General features: G+C 39.5%; 1 protein-coding gene across 3 annotated transcripts in view; it reads right to left on the bottom strand.

Annotated features, from left to right (window-relative positions):
• ADK (adenosine kinase) overlaps positions 1-17,518 on the bottom strand; it is a 647,588-nt gene that overhangs the window by 287,220 nt on the left and 342,850 nt on the right. For all 3 annotated transcript variants that reach the window (XM_069068290.1, XM_069068291.1, XM_069068292.1), the window contains exon 5: positions 3,953-4,125. In XM_069068290.1, coding sequence (XP_068924391.1) covers positions 3,953-4,125 — 173 coding nt within the window. The remainder of the gene's footprint in view (positions 1-3,952; positions 4,126-17,518) is intronic.

Here is a 17,518-nt window from a genome sequence, read left to right as displayed (position 1 = left end):
GAAAACTGACTCCACCATTCAATAAATGAGTATTCACTATAGGTAACACTTAAACAAATCATAACTTAATGAATGAAAAAGGATTTAAAGAAAAAAGAGGCCTAAAAGGAAAGGATCATAATTTCATCATCTAAACAGACTTGTGCTTTGCCACTTCAGAATGAGTAAAAAAGTGGTAAAGAATTCTTGTTTATAAATCATGGTCCAAAGATTTAGGGTTGAAAGTTTTCCAGTGTTTTCATTTTACAAATAAGGAAACAGAGGCAGAGATGTTAAGTATCTTGACCAAGTCTACACAGGTAGAAAAGCCAGAATTCTAGTCAAGTTCTTCTAATTCCAAATCCAGCATGACCAATGACCTACTAACATTCTTGGATGTTCCCAACTGTTGGCTCTGCTCCTGGGAATGTTTATATTTCAAAAGATCTATTATCTCAATGTGGGAATTCCTTTGACTGCGAGCCATTCGTGTCTTTTCATTGTGTCTCGATTTTGTCTATTTTTTCCCAAAGATCTTCAATACAATCTGCCCAAAGAATTGGAGATCTTCCTCTACATCTCGACACCATTCATGGGCACCAATTTTGCTGCTCTTTACTTTCACGGCATTGAGTAGCCCACTTAAAAAATAATAACAGTCAAATTTATATAATACTTCAAGGCTTGTGGAGCACTTTAGAAATTGTTATCTTATTTTATCATTACAACAACCTGAGAGGCAGGTGGTATCATTACTTCCATTTTATAAATGAAGAAAACTGAGGCAAAGATTAAGTGCCTTGCTTAAGGTCACATAGTTGGCAATGTGTCTGAGGCAGAATTTGAACTCAGGTCTCCCTATGCCAACTAGCTGCATCTGTACAGGAAAAATCTAAGAAAAATTTCCCCTGTAAACAGTTTTTCATATTTACTTTACCTATTTCTCTCCAAATTGTACCTTTAAACATGTGTCTAACGTGTTTAATACATATTTGTGAATTCATGTCCTGCATATCTGTACAAATCTGTGACTTCTAGGAAAATAAAGTTGTTTTAAGTAAGTCATTTTGCCTCTTCAGCACTGAGATTCTCTACCAGCATAAAATGAAAGCCTTAGCAAAAAGTATCTATAATAGGTCTCTTCTCAGTCCAAAACTCTATGATGCTCTGATTGAATAACACATAGATGACAATAAAGGGAGGCAAAGAAAGAACATTATCTGGAATAAGAAGAAGAAAGAGAAAAGACAGAAATGCACAGAATGATAAGGGAAGAGAAGACAGAAAAAGGAGGAAAGAGAAAAATAAAGAGAAACTCCCTTCTAGGAAAACATTTTATAAGGTCACTTATCTGGCAAATTTATTAATAATGTTCCTGAAATCACACAATGAAGTCTTTATAAAAGAGATCTCATATTAATATTTTGATTAGTGTATTTCAAGAAATACATTCAGGAATACAAATATGAATTTTGAAAAAGTTTTGCTACTGACATTCAAAAAGGCCTTAGAAAAAAAATTCTTTAACATAAAACCAACATTTTAAAATTACAGAACTATGAAAGATTAACATGGGGATTCTGACTGGAGAAAAGAGAGGAAGCAGATATAGATCTCTTGCAAGGAAGATAAATGTTAATTGAATAAAAAGGATTGGCCAGAAAAATGTTGTTCCAAAATAAGAAAGATCTCCAACATCTCTTCTAAATGTAGCATTCTCTACAATTCTATCCTTAAAAATAGTATTTCTTCATTTCATTCATTTACTCATTGATGCAATATATATATATTCACTGACTTCCTCAGTTATCCCCAGGACTTGTCTTAGATGTTCTATGCTGAAGGGATACAAAAGGATTCAAAACCAGAACAGGAAAGGTTCATAAGATATTGTCTATAGGAGAGATGTTGGTGACCTTGTGGCACAGTTATTATTATTCAACCATTTATGTTCCAGTGCGCCAGAACCCAGGCAACTCAAGGTACAACCTGAATCCACAAGACATTTTTCATAAAGCCTGCCTACTTAACCATCTTGGCAATAACATAATAATCAACTAACAACTAATTACCTTCTAGCTGTTTGGAATGAGAGGCAGAGTAATTTGTCCCTTTCCCACTGAGCTTGAGGCAGAATAGGTCTCAGGAAATTGAGGCCCCTAATGAGTCATGTGGTTGGATGGAAGAGGCTGCTTTCTGTTATTAAAAGAGAAGACCTCCTTGACTCAGAATTGATGCGTGCCTAATAGGGAGTTGGGGTGGGGGCAAACTGACCTGGCAAAGAGCTTTCAATGCAGAACATGTGCTGTTGCCTACATTTAGGGAAAGGAAGTGGCCATGGAGTAGGTGAACTAACTATATACTGAAAAAATTGGCTGAGGCTTAAAGATGGTGATGAGGATTCTGTACTCTGGGCTCTTTCAATGAGAGAATCATAAAATTTGGGAAGTGGCCACCTGTCCAACTCATTTAGAAAAAGAATCTTGAATATAATTTTTTTCTCTTTCTCTTTGTTTTTTCTTTTCTCTAGGAGCAAAGAGATGCGCTATTCTTTACTTTATCTGAAGGGAGGCTCTAAATAGATCAAAAGAAGAAGGCAAATGGCCTCCAAAGGGCACCTTCCCTCTCTAGTTTCTCTTAGAGAAGAATCAGGGAGCAGTTCTGTAGAGGAGGGGAAGAGGGGCCCCCTTCGAGAACACATCTGCGAGGCTAAAAAGGAGGAAGCTAGCTCTGCCTTTCCATGTGCTAAGAATCAGGAAGGCTGCAATAATAGCTTTGCATCAAATTAGAACCACGTGGGCTCAGGAAAGATAACATAATTTCATTTTGGAATGGTTGCATGTTTTATACAATTAGTGTTACTATTAAGAATTATGTTAAAATTTATGGAAGTCATTTTCATAGATTTATATATTTTAGGTTGAGCTAGAAATTTCTCCAAATATTCATGTGTTTGAAAGTCCTCATTAATTGCCTCTCCGTCTCAAATGAAATTGTTAATTTATTAAGATGAGTTCAGCCTGCCAAGAACGATACTGCCCATTGGTGAAAACATGCCCAAATGAAGAAAGCTCTCTATTTTAAAAGATTTAGGAGAGAAACTAGAAACCAGGGCCATGCTTACGACATTATAGAAGAAGGAAAATGGTCAGAGTTTTTTGTTTGTTTTTTAAATAATCCATGAACCGGTCTAAGAATACCATGTACAACAAAGTACTCCGAACCCTAAAAATGACACCACCACCAGAGAAATTTCAACCTCTCACGAAATAGTTGATTAAAATGTTTTCTCTGTCTATACATAAGGCACTTGCTTCTTTTTCTCCTCTGCCTTTTGAAACACTTCCTTCAAAACTCAGTTTAAGTCTCTTCTAGGAGGCCTTTACTGGTTCCCTTTCCCTCAGCTACTATCTTCTCACTGCGGATGTCTCCATCTTTTCTATATGAAACTTATACATTTCTATTTATGTGCATGCTATCTCCCTCATTAGAGGGCAAGTTCCTTGAGGGCAGTAAATATTTTGGCTTTTTCATAAACTCAGAGTTTATGAAAACTCACACACAGTAAGTGCTTAAAAAAACTTTTTGTTTGGTTATTTGTTGTTAAGTCATTATCAGTCATATCTGACACCCCATGACCCCATTTTGGGGTTTTCTTGGCAAAGATACTAGAGTGGTTCACCATTTTCCTCTCCAGCTCATTTTCCAAATGAGGAAATTGAGGCAAACAGGGTTAAATGACTTGCCCAAGGTCACACAACGAGGAAGTGTCTAAGGATGGATTTGAACTTGGGAAAATAAATCCTCTTGAATGAAAGCTCAGTGCTTTACCTACTGGGCCACCTAACTGCCCCCAAAATTACTACCCAATAATATAAAAAGGTCAGGAACAGAGAATTACAATTCCAAATTCTAACTTGTGTCTTACCAACATTTGTCTAAGTAACTAATTTCACAAAAAATCTGGTCTGACCTATTATCCCCAGTGATGCAGGCGGCACAAGTTCCTGTGGGCTGCTCGTTCTGTTCATAGTAATACGCATCCACGTGGGCTTCTGCAGCTTTCTTCTTCAGGATCTCACCAAATTTATCCATGCCAATGCAGCCAAAGAATGTTGCTGCTTTGAATGGTCTTTGAATCATCCACTGAAAACAAAAACACAAGAAATTCCACACTTACAACAGTGAAGTTGATCTTTGAGTGTTGGCAGGCTGGTGTCAAAGGACATTTCTGAAGGCCATCAAAAACAGAACCTAAGCATTCCTCTTATAATTCCATTTACAATAATACCTAGCATTTACATGGAACTTTAAGATGTGAAAGGTGTTTCATATAGGGGATTCCCCTTGACCTTTACAACAACCCCTTGAAGTAGGTACCTGTGATAATCTTCATTTTTCTAATGATAAAATTGAGACTGAAGAAGTTAAAAATAATTTGCTTAGGGTCACACAGCTAGTAAGTATCTGAGGGAGAAACTGAATTCAGATATCCTGATTCCAACTCCAGTGTTCCCATCATTTTTAATATATCTGACTTTGTCTTGAGTATAACTATTTTTAATGTATGCAACTCAGTGGAATAACAAGCCCCTCTCTGAAATTCGGTTTCTATATATATAAAATGAGGAAAAGATGTTCTCTAATTTCATTTCAATTAAATTTGACATTTATTAAGTGCCTAAGTGATAATATAAGAGGTTGCCTTATGGATACTGGAATTAGCCTCAGGAAACTTGGGGTTTCAACCCTACCAACCTCTCTGACCATCAAAAACTCAACTTCTCTGGGCCTGAGTTTCCGCATGAGTAAAAATATTATCTGTGGGATCTAATGTATTAAAGTAGTTAATAACCTCTCAAGTATAACATAAAGGTCAACAATGATGATTATGACATGTGCTATTAGCTCTCAAGGACCTTACTTTTATAGAACTGAATCATTCCCCCTTCTTGGCCCACAGCATCATATGTACAGTAATACTACAGAGACTTGGCACGTGACCTTTCCTTAGCAAATCCATTTTTCATTGAATAAGACTGCTGGGAGATATCAAGTATATATGCTAATTATAAATTATTTGTATTTCTTCATTAAAGAAAGATTCCCAAAGAATCTGTACCAGGCAACAATCACTCCTTAGTTTCAGTTATGGGCTGTGCCACAAAGTAATAAAGTTGAATTGTCTTTAAAATACCCCCAAATTCATACTTTTCATTAATAAAAATCGTCTACCATCTATTCAAAATTCTAAGGTCTCTGGTCCTTTGAAGGGGCTTAAAATGTACTCACTTTAACTAATGACAGTTTACTTATTAGCAGGCAGCACAGCTACCTTCCCCCAGACTTTGCTGCTGTTCAGTCATTTTTTGGCTGTGTTCAATTCTTCATGACCCCATCTGGAGTTTTCATGACAAAGATACTGCAGTGGTTTGCTACCTGCTTCTCCAACTCATTTTACAGACAAGGCACTGAGGCAAACAGGGTTAAGCGACTTTCCCTGGGTCACCCAGCTACTAAGTATCTGAGGCTGGATTTGATCTCATAAAGATGAATCTTCCTAATTCCAAGTCCACTGCTCTCTCTATACACGGTGCCACCTACCTGCAGAACTCAATACTTGTTTCTTCATCAAATTTAAAATCAATGAATGAACTTGTCTTAATGAGGTCCTCAGGGCCAGGACACAGGCTCTGCCTCCCACTCTGTGAACCTGATCTGTCTGATCTGTGCACATGCTCCACTCCCACAGAGAAGGAAAGCTGCAGGACAGCAGCAGCCCTTTTGCTTGTGTCTTAGGGTCCCAGAACCTAGTACAGTGCCATAACCAGAGGTAAATAGCAAATGTTTGTTTAACTGAACTGAACATTCCAAGAAAAGGTGGTGGATGTGGGAAATGAAGAACTGAAAATTAGCTTTATCCAGCTGACTCCATGCCACCTGTTTCTAGTAATACAGAGAGTATCACTGGGATGGAAGCTGATGGAGTTTCTTTTTGAACAAGGAGCTTGAGGTTGAAGTTGGAACTATTCCATAAGGATATTTATTAAAAACTGAATATATACAGAGTGTTTTATTAGGCATTATAGAGATGAAGAAAAGGAAGAGGAAAATGGTAGATTTGACCCTGGCTCTACTTGCAGAGATAACAGAGACATCTTCCTTGACATATGTTCCTGACATTATAATACAATCAGACCAGGATGTGGGTGGCCAGTGTGAGGGCAGTTGGTCAGGAAAGGGATGGTCATTGATCCTCTGGTAAATACAATATATGAATACATGATGGGCAAAGGGCCAACAATAGAGAGTAATGCCTCCTCAGGTTACTGAGGGCCAGAAGTTAGCTGGGATAGTATCTTGCTTAAAGTAGGCCTTTAATAACTAAAGAAGGAATCTTAAGGACCAGGGGAAAGATAGTTGAAGATTTCCTTACAAAGACAAATCAGACTTTCAAAGCAGGGACTACAAGTATCTCCCCTACAGGATAAGACAAAGGACTGGGAATCCAAAGGACAAGGCAATTATTAATTGTCAGAATTGAATCAAGGGGCTGGAAGCCAAGTGGCCCAGTATATAGAGTGCTAGGCCAGGAGTCATGAAGACCTGAGTTTAAATCCTACCTCAAACATCTACTAGCTGTGTGGCCCTGGACTAGTCACTTAAGCCTTATTTGCCTCAGTTACCTCAAGTATAAAATAGGGATAATAATTAAACCTACTTCAAAAGGTGTAAGGGTTATGGGATTTAAAGATCTTCCATGCCCCATTGGACTTGCTGACGTAGCAGGAAGGGGCGGAGCAAGAGGAAGCGGAAGCCAAGCTAGAGTTCCTGTGGTGGCTAGCAGTGGCGGCGACGACGGCAGCAGCAGCAGAGGCAGCACGAAGCCCTTTTTGAGTCAGCCAGAATTTCTGCTAAGGACTCCTGCTGAGGACTGCCAGGGGCCGGAGCTGCTGGGAGCACGCTTCCTGGACGCTGGGTGGTTGCTGTGAGTGGGGAGAGGAGGACCTTTGCCTGAGGTAGCCTGTTCTGTTTTAAAGGCTTGAGAATGTGGGTGCTTTCTACTTTATCTACCTGTGCCAATTTCATAACTACTCTGATGGCTTTCACTTTCTGGTTTTGGGACTCAGTCTTTTGGTATTTTAATAAATTTTCTAGCTTATTCCCCCATATGGCAAGCATGATGTATTTTGTGATGGATAATTATATCAGCATATCTGTAATTTCCATAGGCATTGTGAATATGGCATTGCTGATACATAAGGCTACTGTGAGGATGAAATGAGAAAATAGTAAAGTACTCAGCACATTTGCAATCACACTTAAAAAGGATGTAGAAGGTGTAGGGCAGAGACAAGGGGTGAAAAGGTATAGAGGCAGATGGCCTGGGGACAGGGGATGGGATGGTGAAAGAAAGCTGGCAGCACGAAGAAGAGGAAAGGCAGAGAACATTATTCATGTGACCCTGGATTCCTGTGTGGCATGAACCCTTGGGATATGGAAGAGCTCTTGGGAGCAGGGGCTTGGGGGCTCATATGTATGGAGTTTTGGTGGGGGACACACTAAGTCGTATCTGTGCCATCCTGTAGTTAGTTCAGTAACATATCCATGGCATCTCAAAGTTATCAGTAAAACTTCCAAGTGAACAAGGCCACATCATCTCAGAGAGCTAACATCTGGTGTTCTGCTGGTCTGGAACCTGTCTCAGATTTACATACCATAGGACCAAAAGCCCACAGCAGCAAAGCTGAGAGGACTTTCTGAGATTCAGCACATAATACCAGGACATGATTTCTGAATAATAAATAATAATACAATTTGTAATTTTCATCCCTCTGATTTTTGGGACAGCTTATAGGTGACTTCCAGGTTCCCCTTTGCAATCTTGCTTCCTGCTATTCTCCCTTTATACTGGCTACTTATAAAAAAAAAAAAAAAACACTAACTAGACTGACTGGAGGCATGGTGTGTGGTCAGGGGGACCAGAGCAAGACAGAATTTTAACACAATCCACCTCCTGGCCCCCTGACCACCATCATACACCACCATGCATATGGATTAATCTAAACAAACTAAAAAAGCAAGCACTAGAATCACTATAACCCCAAAGGATCCTTAGAGGAATCCTGCCCCTTTGCTAGAAAAAATCTAGGCAGAAAGATCAGTAATAAGACTCATAGGCCCTGGCAAGATGTTCCTGGTGTCTATGATGATGGCACCAACAGTCTTTGCTCGGTTTCTCATATAGAATATGATGAGGGCTATTTATCCCAAGGGCTCAATCCACATGCAGAAGGAGGACTGTACAAAAGGATAAACTCCCTGGCTGGCTAACAGGAAGTCCAAAGCCAGTCAGTAGTCCATTGCCAGAGCCCCAAAGTACATTGTCCTCCAGCTAAGTTATCAAATCCTTTGGCAATGTCTTTAATTTGGGTTTTTAGTTGTTCTCAACAGCCATCTGTGCATCCTTCAGCTTCCTGGGGACCTCTTCCTCTACAATCCCCCAGGGTACAAGTCCAACAAGGGCCCCCAGGCCTATCAGGACACCTTCTACTACATGCCAGTCATGGTGCAGGATATCTAGGAGTTCTGATAGGGATTGTTGGCGCTTCCCCGTACAATGTGAAGCTCAGCCACATGGTAACCAGGGTGTGTGTGAAATTAAGAAAGGTATTGGCTCAGCGGGTAAGAGCACTGGCTCAAGTGTCGGGATGACCTGGATCAAATCCGGGCTCAGATACTCAGCACCCACACCCAGAAATGACTGGCCGTGTAACCTTGAGCAAATTACTTAACCCCTATTGCTTAAAGAAAAGTATTGGAGGATGGCTATAGATAAGGTACTGGGGAACTGGTGGTGCACATGCCCACCATAATACTTCTGATGCTGATCCAAGTGGCCACTACAGTAGAGAAGTCTGCTGCCTCCGTCCAAGTCCGACCTTCAGGGGCACACATCTTCCTCTGGAGACATACTGTTGGGGCAGAACGTGAGGAATCTGCAACACCACTGGTAAGGTCAGGAATGCCACAGAGTCCTGTGCAGCGGGGTGGAGGCAGTTCATGGCCAATGACTGACTGAAAGCTGAAGGGTGTCTTTTCCTCATCTGGAGGAAGCAAAACTTTAGTGAGGGTAGATGTGTGGGAGTCAGCTGTGGTAGTGAATTATCCTCACCAATCTAGTGGGTCATAGCATGCCCAGCACTGGGCCAGGTTCTGTGTGACTGCTTTAGCCACTGCCATGTGGACACTGCTCTATGACAAGGGAGCACCTACAGTCAGTCAGACTTGGGTGGGGGAGAGGGAGGAGGCTGAACGTTTCAGGACATTGTTGCAAGACAAGTTCAGGAAACTGTGAGAGACTGACACAGGCTTCACGGAGTGTGGCCAGCACTGTGGTGTGCTTGCTAGAGTCTCCCAGGCACATGAGGGTATCCCAGAGAAGGGGGTAGCCACATAGGTCAGGATAGTCCCCACACTGCATCTGTAAAGAGTGCTAAGCTCATTAGTTATGACAGGTCAGGTCAAGCAGAACAGAACCACCGTGTCTCACTGAGATGACTAAAGGAATGGATGCAATCTTAAGGTCTATATTTACCAGTGTTTGGGGTCCTGGGAGGACAGTACTTTGGCAAACAACTTTGGAAGCAGGTCATACATATTTTAGTGGTGCTTAGGGCTTGACTCTGGGATCTAGCTGGTCCCTGGGCCCCGTACCTGAAGGATTTTTGGGTTAGTAGGGGCTCCCATGATTGATGGAAGGTTCTCCTATAGAATTTCCCATTTGGCTACTCAAACATCAATTTTCTTGACATCAAACCTGGCCTTCCTTATTGAGCAAGGTTCCTTAACTTTTTTTCTGCCATGAACCCATTTAAAGTTCTTGTAAAGCCTAATGGACCTCTTAGAATAACACAAGAAAACAAATTATAATGAAATCAAGATGTAATTTTTTTCCCAACTAAGGTAATGATACCCTTGAAAGAACTCTATCCACAAAATTTGGGAATTGGTGGACCCCAGGTTAAGAATCCCTGTTATAGAGTAAAAAGAAAAATGATTGGATGACAGTTAAGTAGCCAAAATGCAGTTAGCTATTCTAAAGGCAGAAAACTTTGAACCAATATAAGGAAGGCAAAACTTTGTTACTGGCAAGAAAATTAGGGGTTGAGACTGGGGAAGACTACCAGCAGCATCTAGTCCCAATGAATTTTAAGAGAAAGATGGGGGTAGGAAAAGTAGGTGGTTGATGGCAGTGTATAGATTGTTTATCCTTTGTTTTAAAAAGGACCAATAACATCATAAGGTGATGTTTTGACCTGCTTTTGTGAATTGCATTTAAGTGAGAAAGAGTTGCACAAAATCATTAGTCTCACTCTGTCTTCTAAGGTCATTGACGTCTAGTGGCAAGACAAAGGTAAAATGGCCCAGAGTGCAGTGGACAACCTTGGTGTATTCAAAGTCTAACCAAGCTCTAAGCACTTCAAAGTACCTGCTTCAGCCACCTTCACAGCCACCAGAAACAAACTGTTCTCATTCGCCCATTCTGCTGTGGGAGTCTTCACATGCTTGATGTAGACACACGCCCCTAACTCACCTGAGTTTGTGGAGTATGGGGTGTTTAGGAGGAGTAGCCCCTCCACTGTGAGGGTGGCCGAGCCCTTCGCAGGGCTGCTGATCCACCTTCGCAGCAGCAACATCCTGGTAAAAACTGTCTTGGCAAATGGGCTATACTAGTTTGATGGTGATGTGCTTTCAAAGGCCCACAATTAGTATTACAGTAGTGGAAAGGAGGTCAAATGGAAGTCATCATAAGTAAAAAAAAATCAGATCAAACTCCGGGAATAGCAATTTAAATATAACGGCTTTCAAAATATAAACTTAATATATAAGGGCTTCTTTCAATGACATAGCGTGGGTCTGAATCACAAAGAAGTTGAAAGAGAGCCTGGGATAATGAAATAAAAACAGCACCTATGGTACCGTGGATAGTGTACTGGGTCTGAAGTCAGGAAGGCCTGAATTCAAATGTGACCTTAGACACTTGCTATGTGACCCTGGGCAAATCACTTAACTTCTGTTTATCTCAGTCACTTAACTGAATCATGAGAATAATAATAGCACCAACCTCCCAGGACTGTTGTGAAGTTCAAATTAGATAAATGTTTATAAAATGCACTTAGCATAGTGTTTAGCACAGAGTAGGTTTTAAATATTTTATATATAGTAATATATGTCATTATATATTATATTACATATTATAATTACATTATATAAATTATATATTATATAGAAAATATATGATATACAACAAAATATATATTATATAAAAAATAATATATAATATAATAAATATATAATAAGTATGCATGTGTGTGCATATATATATATGTATCTATAGTCACCTCACTTCTATGTGCACACACACACGCGTGGTGTGTGGTCTCTTCCAAATATCTTCTCACTATGTGGCTTTCTTTTCACACCCATAGTGTGGATAATTGTGGAAGACTGTACCTGCTATATGTGTATGGGGAGGCAGGAGGGAGGGGTAGAACAGGAAAGAAAATTTGACCTGTATATTCCTACTGGTTCCACTAAATGCCTTTTCCTTTACATTATTGAATCTTCTGGTTGATTAGATAAAAGAAACATCAGCAGGAAACTTTGAAAGCATGGTTTTGAGTAGAACACAAAAGTATTTTGAACCTGGAGTTGTTTTTTGAAGAATAGGGGTGGTATGACGAGAGACCCTGTAATGTATGAGGAAATAAATAAGCAAAATTATGTGGAATATATCAGAAGTGGAAGGAAAGAAACGTTAAAATGGGAAAAGACCAGAAACACACATTGTGCTGGTAATAAACAAGAAGAAATCAAATATGCATAATCATTTAAAATATGACGGCTACACAAAAATTTTCATAAACCTAAAGAAAAACATCAACACTTTTACATAAGAAAAATCACAGTTAGATGAAAAGAATAATGCATATAGTCAAGAAATTTAATCTACCAGTTAGTCTATCAAGTCACAATGATCCAGGACAAGCAGTTTCCCCAGATGTCCAAACATCTATGAAGGCTATCACAACCACTGCTATCTAGTAATCTCATTTTTTTAGAATGCCTTTGCCATTTACTGTTAAGCAGGCAGGGTTTTAAACAAGAATTCTTGTACTGAATATCAATTTATTGGGGATTGGAGTGGGGTTAACAGACCTCAGGACACAAAGTCCAACATGGGATGGGGATGGAGGGTGTAAGGAGAGACAGAAACTCCAGGCTTCTTTTTTTATGCATAGAGAATTATTATGAGTATCACCTAGAAAAGGAATCTGGCCCCAATACCAAAGCAAAGCAGATAACTGCTCTTAAGCCCCAAACACCTAAAAGGAGGCACAAGTGGGAGCATGGGTTCAAGAAGGTCAATTCTGGCAGTATGTAGATGGTAATAGTGCAGAGATGACATTGCACCACAAGCTATAAGGTTAGTATGATGGAAGACAGCTATAGAGAGGAAATACACCTACCCCAGTCCATTTCAGTACCCTGGGGCAAAATTCTGGTCACCCTAACTGAATTAGGGCACTAGTTACACCATTTAAGTCACATACCATTTAATCATTAGAGTTCTATCTCCGGTAATACTAATTTCTCTTTTAACAGCATGCCTCAGGCCTTGGCTCACTGACTTCCCCTACTGGTTTCTCACTGATACCAACACTATTCCTTACTGGGGTTCCTTTTTACATGTCTTAAATTATGGAATAGGAACATAAGCATTTATCTTTTCTCTTACACAGTTCTCTGAAAGGAGTTCATAACTCTTTTCTGAACCCTTAAAATCTGAATAATTATGGGAAATAACCTAAGAGGGAAATGATAAACATCCAGAAGAATATTTAGCCCTAGTTTGGGTTTATAAACATACAAAGGAATAAGACAGTATATTTTTCTGCCCTCATGCTAAGCTGAACCCCTTTTTCTAGAACTGACTGTAGATATTAAACTATCATACTATCTTGTGTGGATTCTGGATCAAAAACCCTGGAGTTTGAAGGTAGATTCTTTCTAGGCAGGCAACTGGATTTCTTAGCTATTGGAGGAACTGATGTATTATTATTTAAAATGAACTTAGTATATGGAAATGATGTGTTCATGGAGAGCACTACCTATCTTTATCTGCTGGATGGACAGTTCTTCCCATCAAACACTTGTCCTCAGTGTTGGACTTTTTCATATTTTTATCAATAACTTGAATAAAGGCATAAATGTCATGCTTGGCATGCTTGGCAAATTTGTAGATAGCAAAAATCTATGAGGGACAACTCACATTCAATGACTGAGTCAGAATCCAAAAAAGATCTTTGCAGGCTCAAACAGTGGTCTCAAACTTTTTTTTTTAAATCTCTGCACAATTTACACTCTTAAAAATTTCTGACACTCGCCAAAGAGCTTTTGTTTATGTGAGTTATAGCTATCAATATTTCCCACAAATAAAATGTCTTAGTACTTACTATTACAAAAATAGTTTTGACCTCATGCACGCCCTGAAAGAGTCTTGAGAACCTTGAATAATCCAAAGATCATACTTAGAAAACTGCTAGGTTAGAACAATCAACCAAATTTAATAACATATAACATAAAATAACAATAATGATTTCTGGCATTTATGTAAAACCAAGGCTTAGCCAGAGGCATTTGAACCTCACTACAAACCATAAGGTAGAAGCCAAAGGAATCATACTACCTATTTTACAGATAAAGAAACTATGTCTCAGAGAGGTAATGTAATTGGTCTCTGCTAACTTATTAAAGTAGATGTCAGTGGACTTCGAGTCCAGCTCCATCTTCTTAATTCCAGATTGCCTCAAAGATGAAGTCCTACACCACATAGAACAATCACAAGTATGAACCACATGAGGTGCCATCCAGATAATCTGGGGGTTTTAGTAGATTGTAAAATCAATAAGCCAACAAAGCAATAAGGCACTTGTGCTAATTTTGGCCTACCAATTACACTGAGTGATCAGAGATATCATGGATTATATTAGATATATGGACCCAGGTCCATATAGTCAGTCATGTTTTTTTTTCCCCCAAGTAGCAATGTATGGCTATGAGAGTTGAACCATAAGGAAAGCTGAGCACTGCAGAACTGAAGCTTTTGAACTGTAATATTGGAGAAGACTTTTGAGAGAGTCCCTTCGACAACAAGATAAAATCAGCCAATACTTAAAAAAAAAAAAATTTAGGTTATTCACTCGAAGGTCAAATACTGATGCTGAAGCTTAAAAAGTTTCGCTACATAATGAGAAGACAGGACTCATAGGAAAAAACCCTGATGCTGGTAAAGATTGAAGGCAAAAGAAAAAGGGGATGGCAAAGAATGAGATGGACAGTGACATGCAAACAAAGGACATGAGTATGGACAAAATTCAAAAGATAGTAGAGGATGGAAGGGCCTGGTGTGCTATTGTCCAGGGGTCACAAAGAGTTGGACAGAATCTGAATGACTGAACAACAATATTTATGCATGTCACAAATTTTATTTTCAGTAAAAATTACAATTCATCCTGTAAGGTGAACACTATTACAAAAAGTAATTGGGCAGTATCTTATCAAAAAATGATGCCTCTAACAACAAAATCAAATTTTGTGCAGTTAGATCATCAGTTAGGTAAAGCAAATGTCAAAGTCACTGTCAAATTAGAAGAAACAATAAAAACCAACATGCTGTCTATGATTATAAAAGTTACACTCTGACCTATGTGAATAATGTGCTGACTCAGAAAAACAGGAAATGGAGAGAATAAAGATGCTGATACCATCACCATTTCTTAGAGAAGTTTCCAATGCATAACAGTCATCACAGGAGCCCAAAGTATGGCAAAAAAACAACCTTGTCCAACAAATACTTTTTTTTTTCATTTTTCAAATACTTTATTAAATTCTGATTTACATCATTCATTTCTGCAAGATTTTGAGTTCCAAATTTTCTCCCCGTTTTTCCCCTACCCACCACCCCAAAATAGCAGCCCCACAGGATATCCCCTCCTCCAATCTGCTCTCTCCCATATTTTCTCCCATATCCCCTTTCTACTTTTCCAGTCTATCTCTATGCTCCAGTGCCTGTATATCTTATTTGGCAATTACATGTAAAATACAATTAATAATAGTATATATATAATTGAATATTCGATTTGAAAATTTTGAATTCCAGAATCCCTTCCTCCCTTGTCACCCACCCTTACTGGGAAGATAAGCAGTTCAGTATAGGTTGTACATGTGTGGCTAATGAAAACAATAACAGAGTAGATATATTGTAAAAGACTGACTATATTTCCCTCCTTCCTATCCCACCTCCCACTTGTTCTATTCTCTACTTTGATCCCATCCCTTTTCAAAAGTGGGTGCTTCCAACTTTCCTCCCCCCTAGCCTGCCCTCCCTTCCATCGTCCCTCCTTTCATCACCTTCCCTCTCTACTCTCCTAGGGGGTGAGATACCCCATTTGGTGTGTATTTCATTCCCTCCCCAAGCCAAATTCAATGGGAAAAAGGTTGAGCCATTCCCTTTTGCCTTCCTATTCTTCCCCTCCATTGTAACCATTTTCCCTTGCCTATTCTATATGAGATAGTTTACCCCATTCAGTCTCTCCCCATGTCCTCTCATTATATTTCTCTCTAACCTCTTAATTTTACCTTTTAAGTATCATCCCTTCCTGTTAAACTGGTCCTGTGCCCTCTATCAATATATACACCTGTAAATATATATATATATATATATATATATACACAATTCACATATGTATTCATATTCCCATATACCCTCATATATAGACATATATATGTATATGTATATATATATATATATTTCTATTCCCTTCAACTACAGAGAAAAGTTTCATAAGTTATAATTATTGTTTTTCCATATAGGAATGTTAATAGTTCAACTTTGATAAGTTCCTTATGATTTCTTTTCCCTGTTTACCTTCTCATGCTTCTTGTATCTGAATGTCAAAATCTCTATTCAACTCTTGTTTTTTTCATCAAGAATGCTTGAAAGTCCTCTATTCCACTGAATGACCATATTTTCCCCTGAAACATGATACTCAGTTTTGCTGGGTAGGTGACTCTTGGTTTTAATCCTAGCTCCTTTGCCCTCCGGAATATCATATGCCAAGCCCTTCGATCCCTCAGTGTAGAAGCTGCCAGATCCTGGGTTATCCTGATTTTGTTTCCACAATGTTCAAATTGTTTCTTCCTGGCTGCTTGTAATATTCTCTCCTTAATCTGGGAATTCTGGAACCTGGCTATAATATTCCTAGGAGTTTTCTTTTGGGGATCTTTTTTAGGAGGTCATCGGTGGATTCTTTCAACCTCCATTTTGCCCTCTGGTTCTAAAACATCAGGGGAGTTTTCTTGGAGAACTTCCCGGAGGATGATTTCTAGGTTCTTATTCTGATGATGGCTTTCAGGTAGTCCAATAATTTTTAAATTATCTCTCCTGGATCTATTTTCCAGGTCAGTGGTTTTTCCCATGAGATATTTCACCTTGCTTTCTATTCTTTCATTTGTTTGGATCTGTTTAACAGCATCTTGATTTCTCATAAAGTCATTAGCTTCCATTTGCTCCAATCTAATTCTGAAACAATGATTCTTCTCATTGAGCTTTTGAAATTCTTTTTCCATCTGACAAATTCGACTTTTAAGTCATTCTTCTCCTCATTGCCTTTTTGAGCCTCTTTTGCCATTTGAGTTAGTCTGTTTTTTAAGGTATTATTTTCCTCAATCAGGCTGTTGACTCTCACTTTGTAATTTTCTTGCATCATTCTCATTTCTCTTCCCAATTTTTCCTCCCTTCTCTTATCTGCTTCTTAAGGTCCTCTATGGCCTGTAACCAGCTCATTATTTTCCTTTGAAGCTTTTGGTGCAGGAGTTCTGACTTCACTGTCTTCCTCCTGTTCCATGCTTTGCTCCTTTTTGTCCCCAAAATAGGAGTCTAATGTTGGAATCTTCTGTCTGCTTTGTTTCCTTTGCCTGGTCCTGTTGTCCCTCAGTCACTTGACCCCTGGGCTTTTTGCCAGAGTAGGACTCTGCCACCAGACAGGGGTGCTTTCATCCCAATCTCTGGGGTTTTCTCAGCTGCCAGAGGTATTAGATGGTTGCCCTCACTGAGGTCTCCACACACTCTGGCAGGTTGGACACACAACCTGCCAGGACGTGCACCCTAGACTGCAATCCAGATCCAAGGAGGTTAAAACAAGAGCGATTACCCCTCCGACTGGTGCTTGGTCCCCCTACACTATGCATGCCAGGAGCTGAAGCTGCCACCTGGCACTGGCTGGCTGTGCCGGCATATCAGCGGCTTCTCACCCCCAGGGACAAAAGCCATGCACTCCTACTTACTGGGTCCCAAAGTCCAGACTGCACTGACCTCTCACTTTGTCCTTCGCATCTATGTGTTGATAATTCTGGAAACAGCCACAGCTTCTGCTAATCTGGAGGCCCTCAGCTGGCGGCTAGTCAGGCCTGC

Source organism: Petaurus breviceps, unplaced genomic scaffold, assembly GCF_028583685.1.
Source record: "Petaurus breviceps papuanus isolate PSGF00001 unplaced genomic scaffold, PetGlider_PUasm1.0 90762, whole genome shotgun sequence".
NCBI lineage: Eukaryota > Metazoa > Chordata > Mammalia > Diprotodontia > Petauridae > Petaurus > Petaurus breviceps.
The sequence above is the reverse complement of the archived record's forward strand: the minus strand, read 5'-3'. Positions and strand labels throughout refer to the sequence as shown.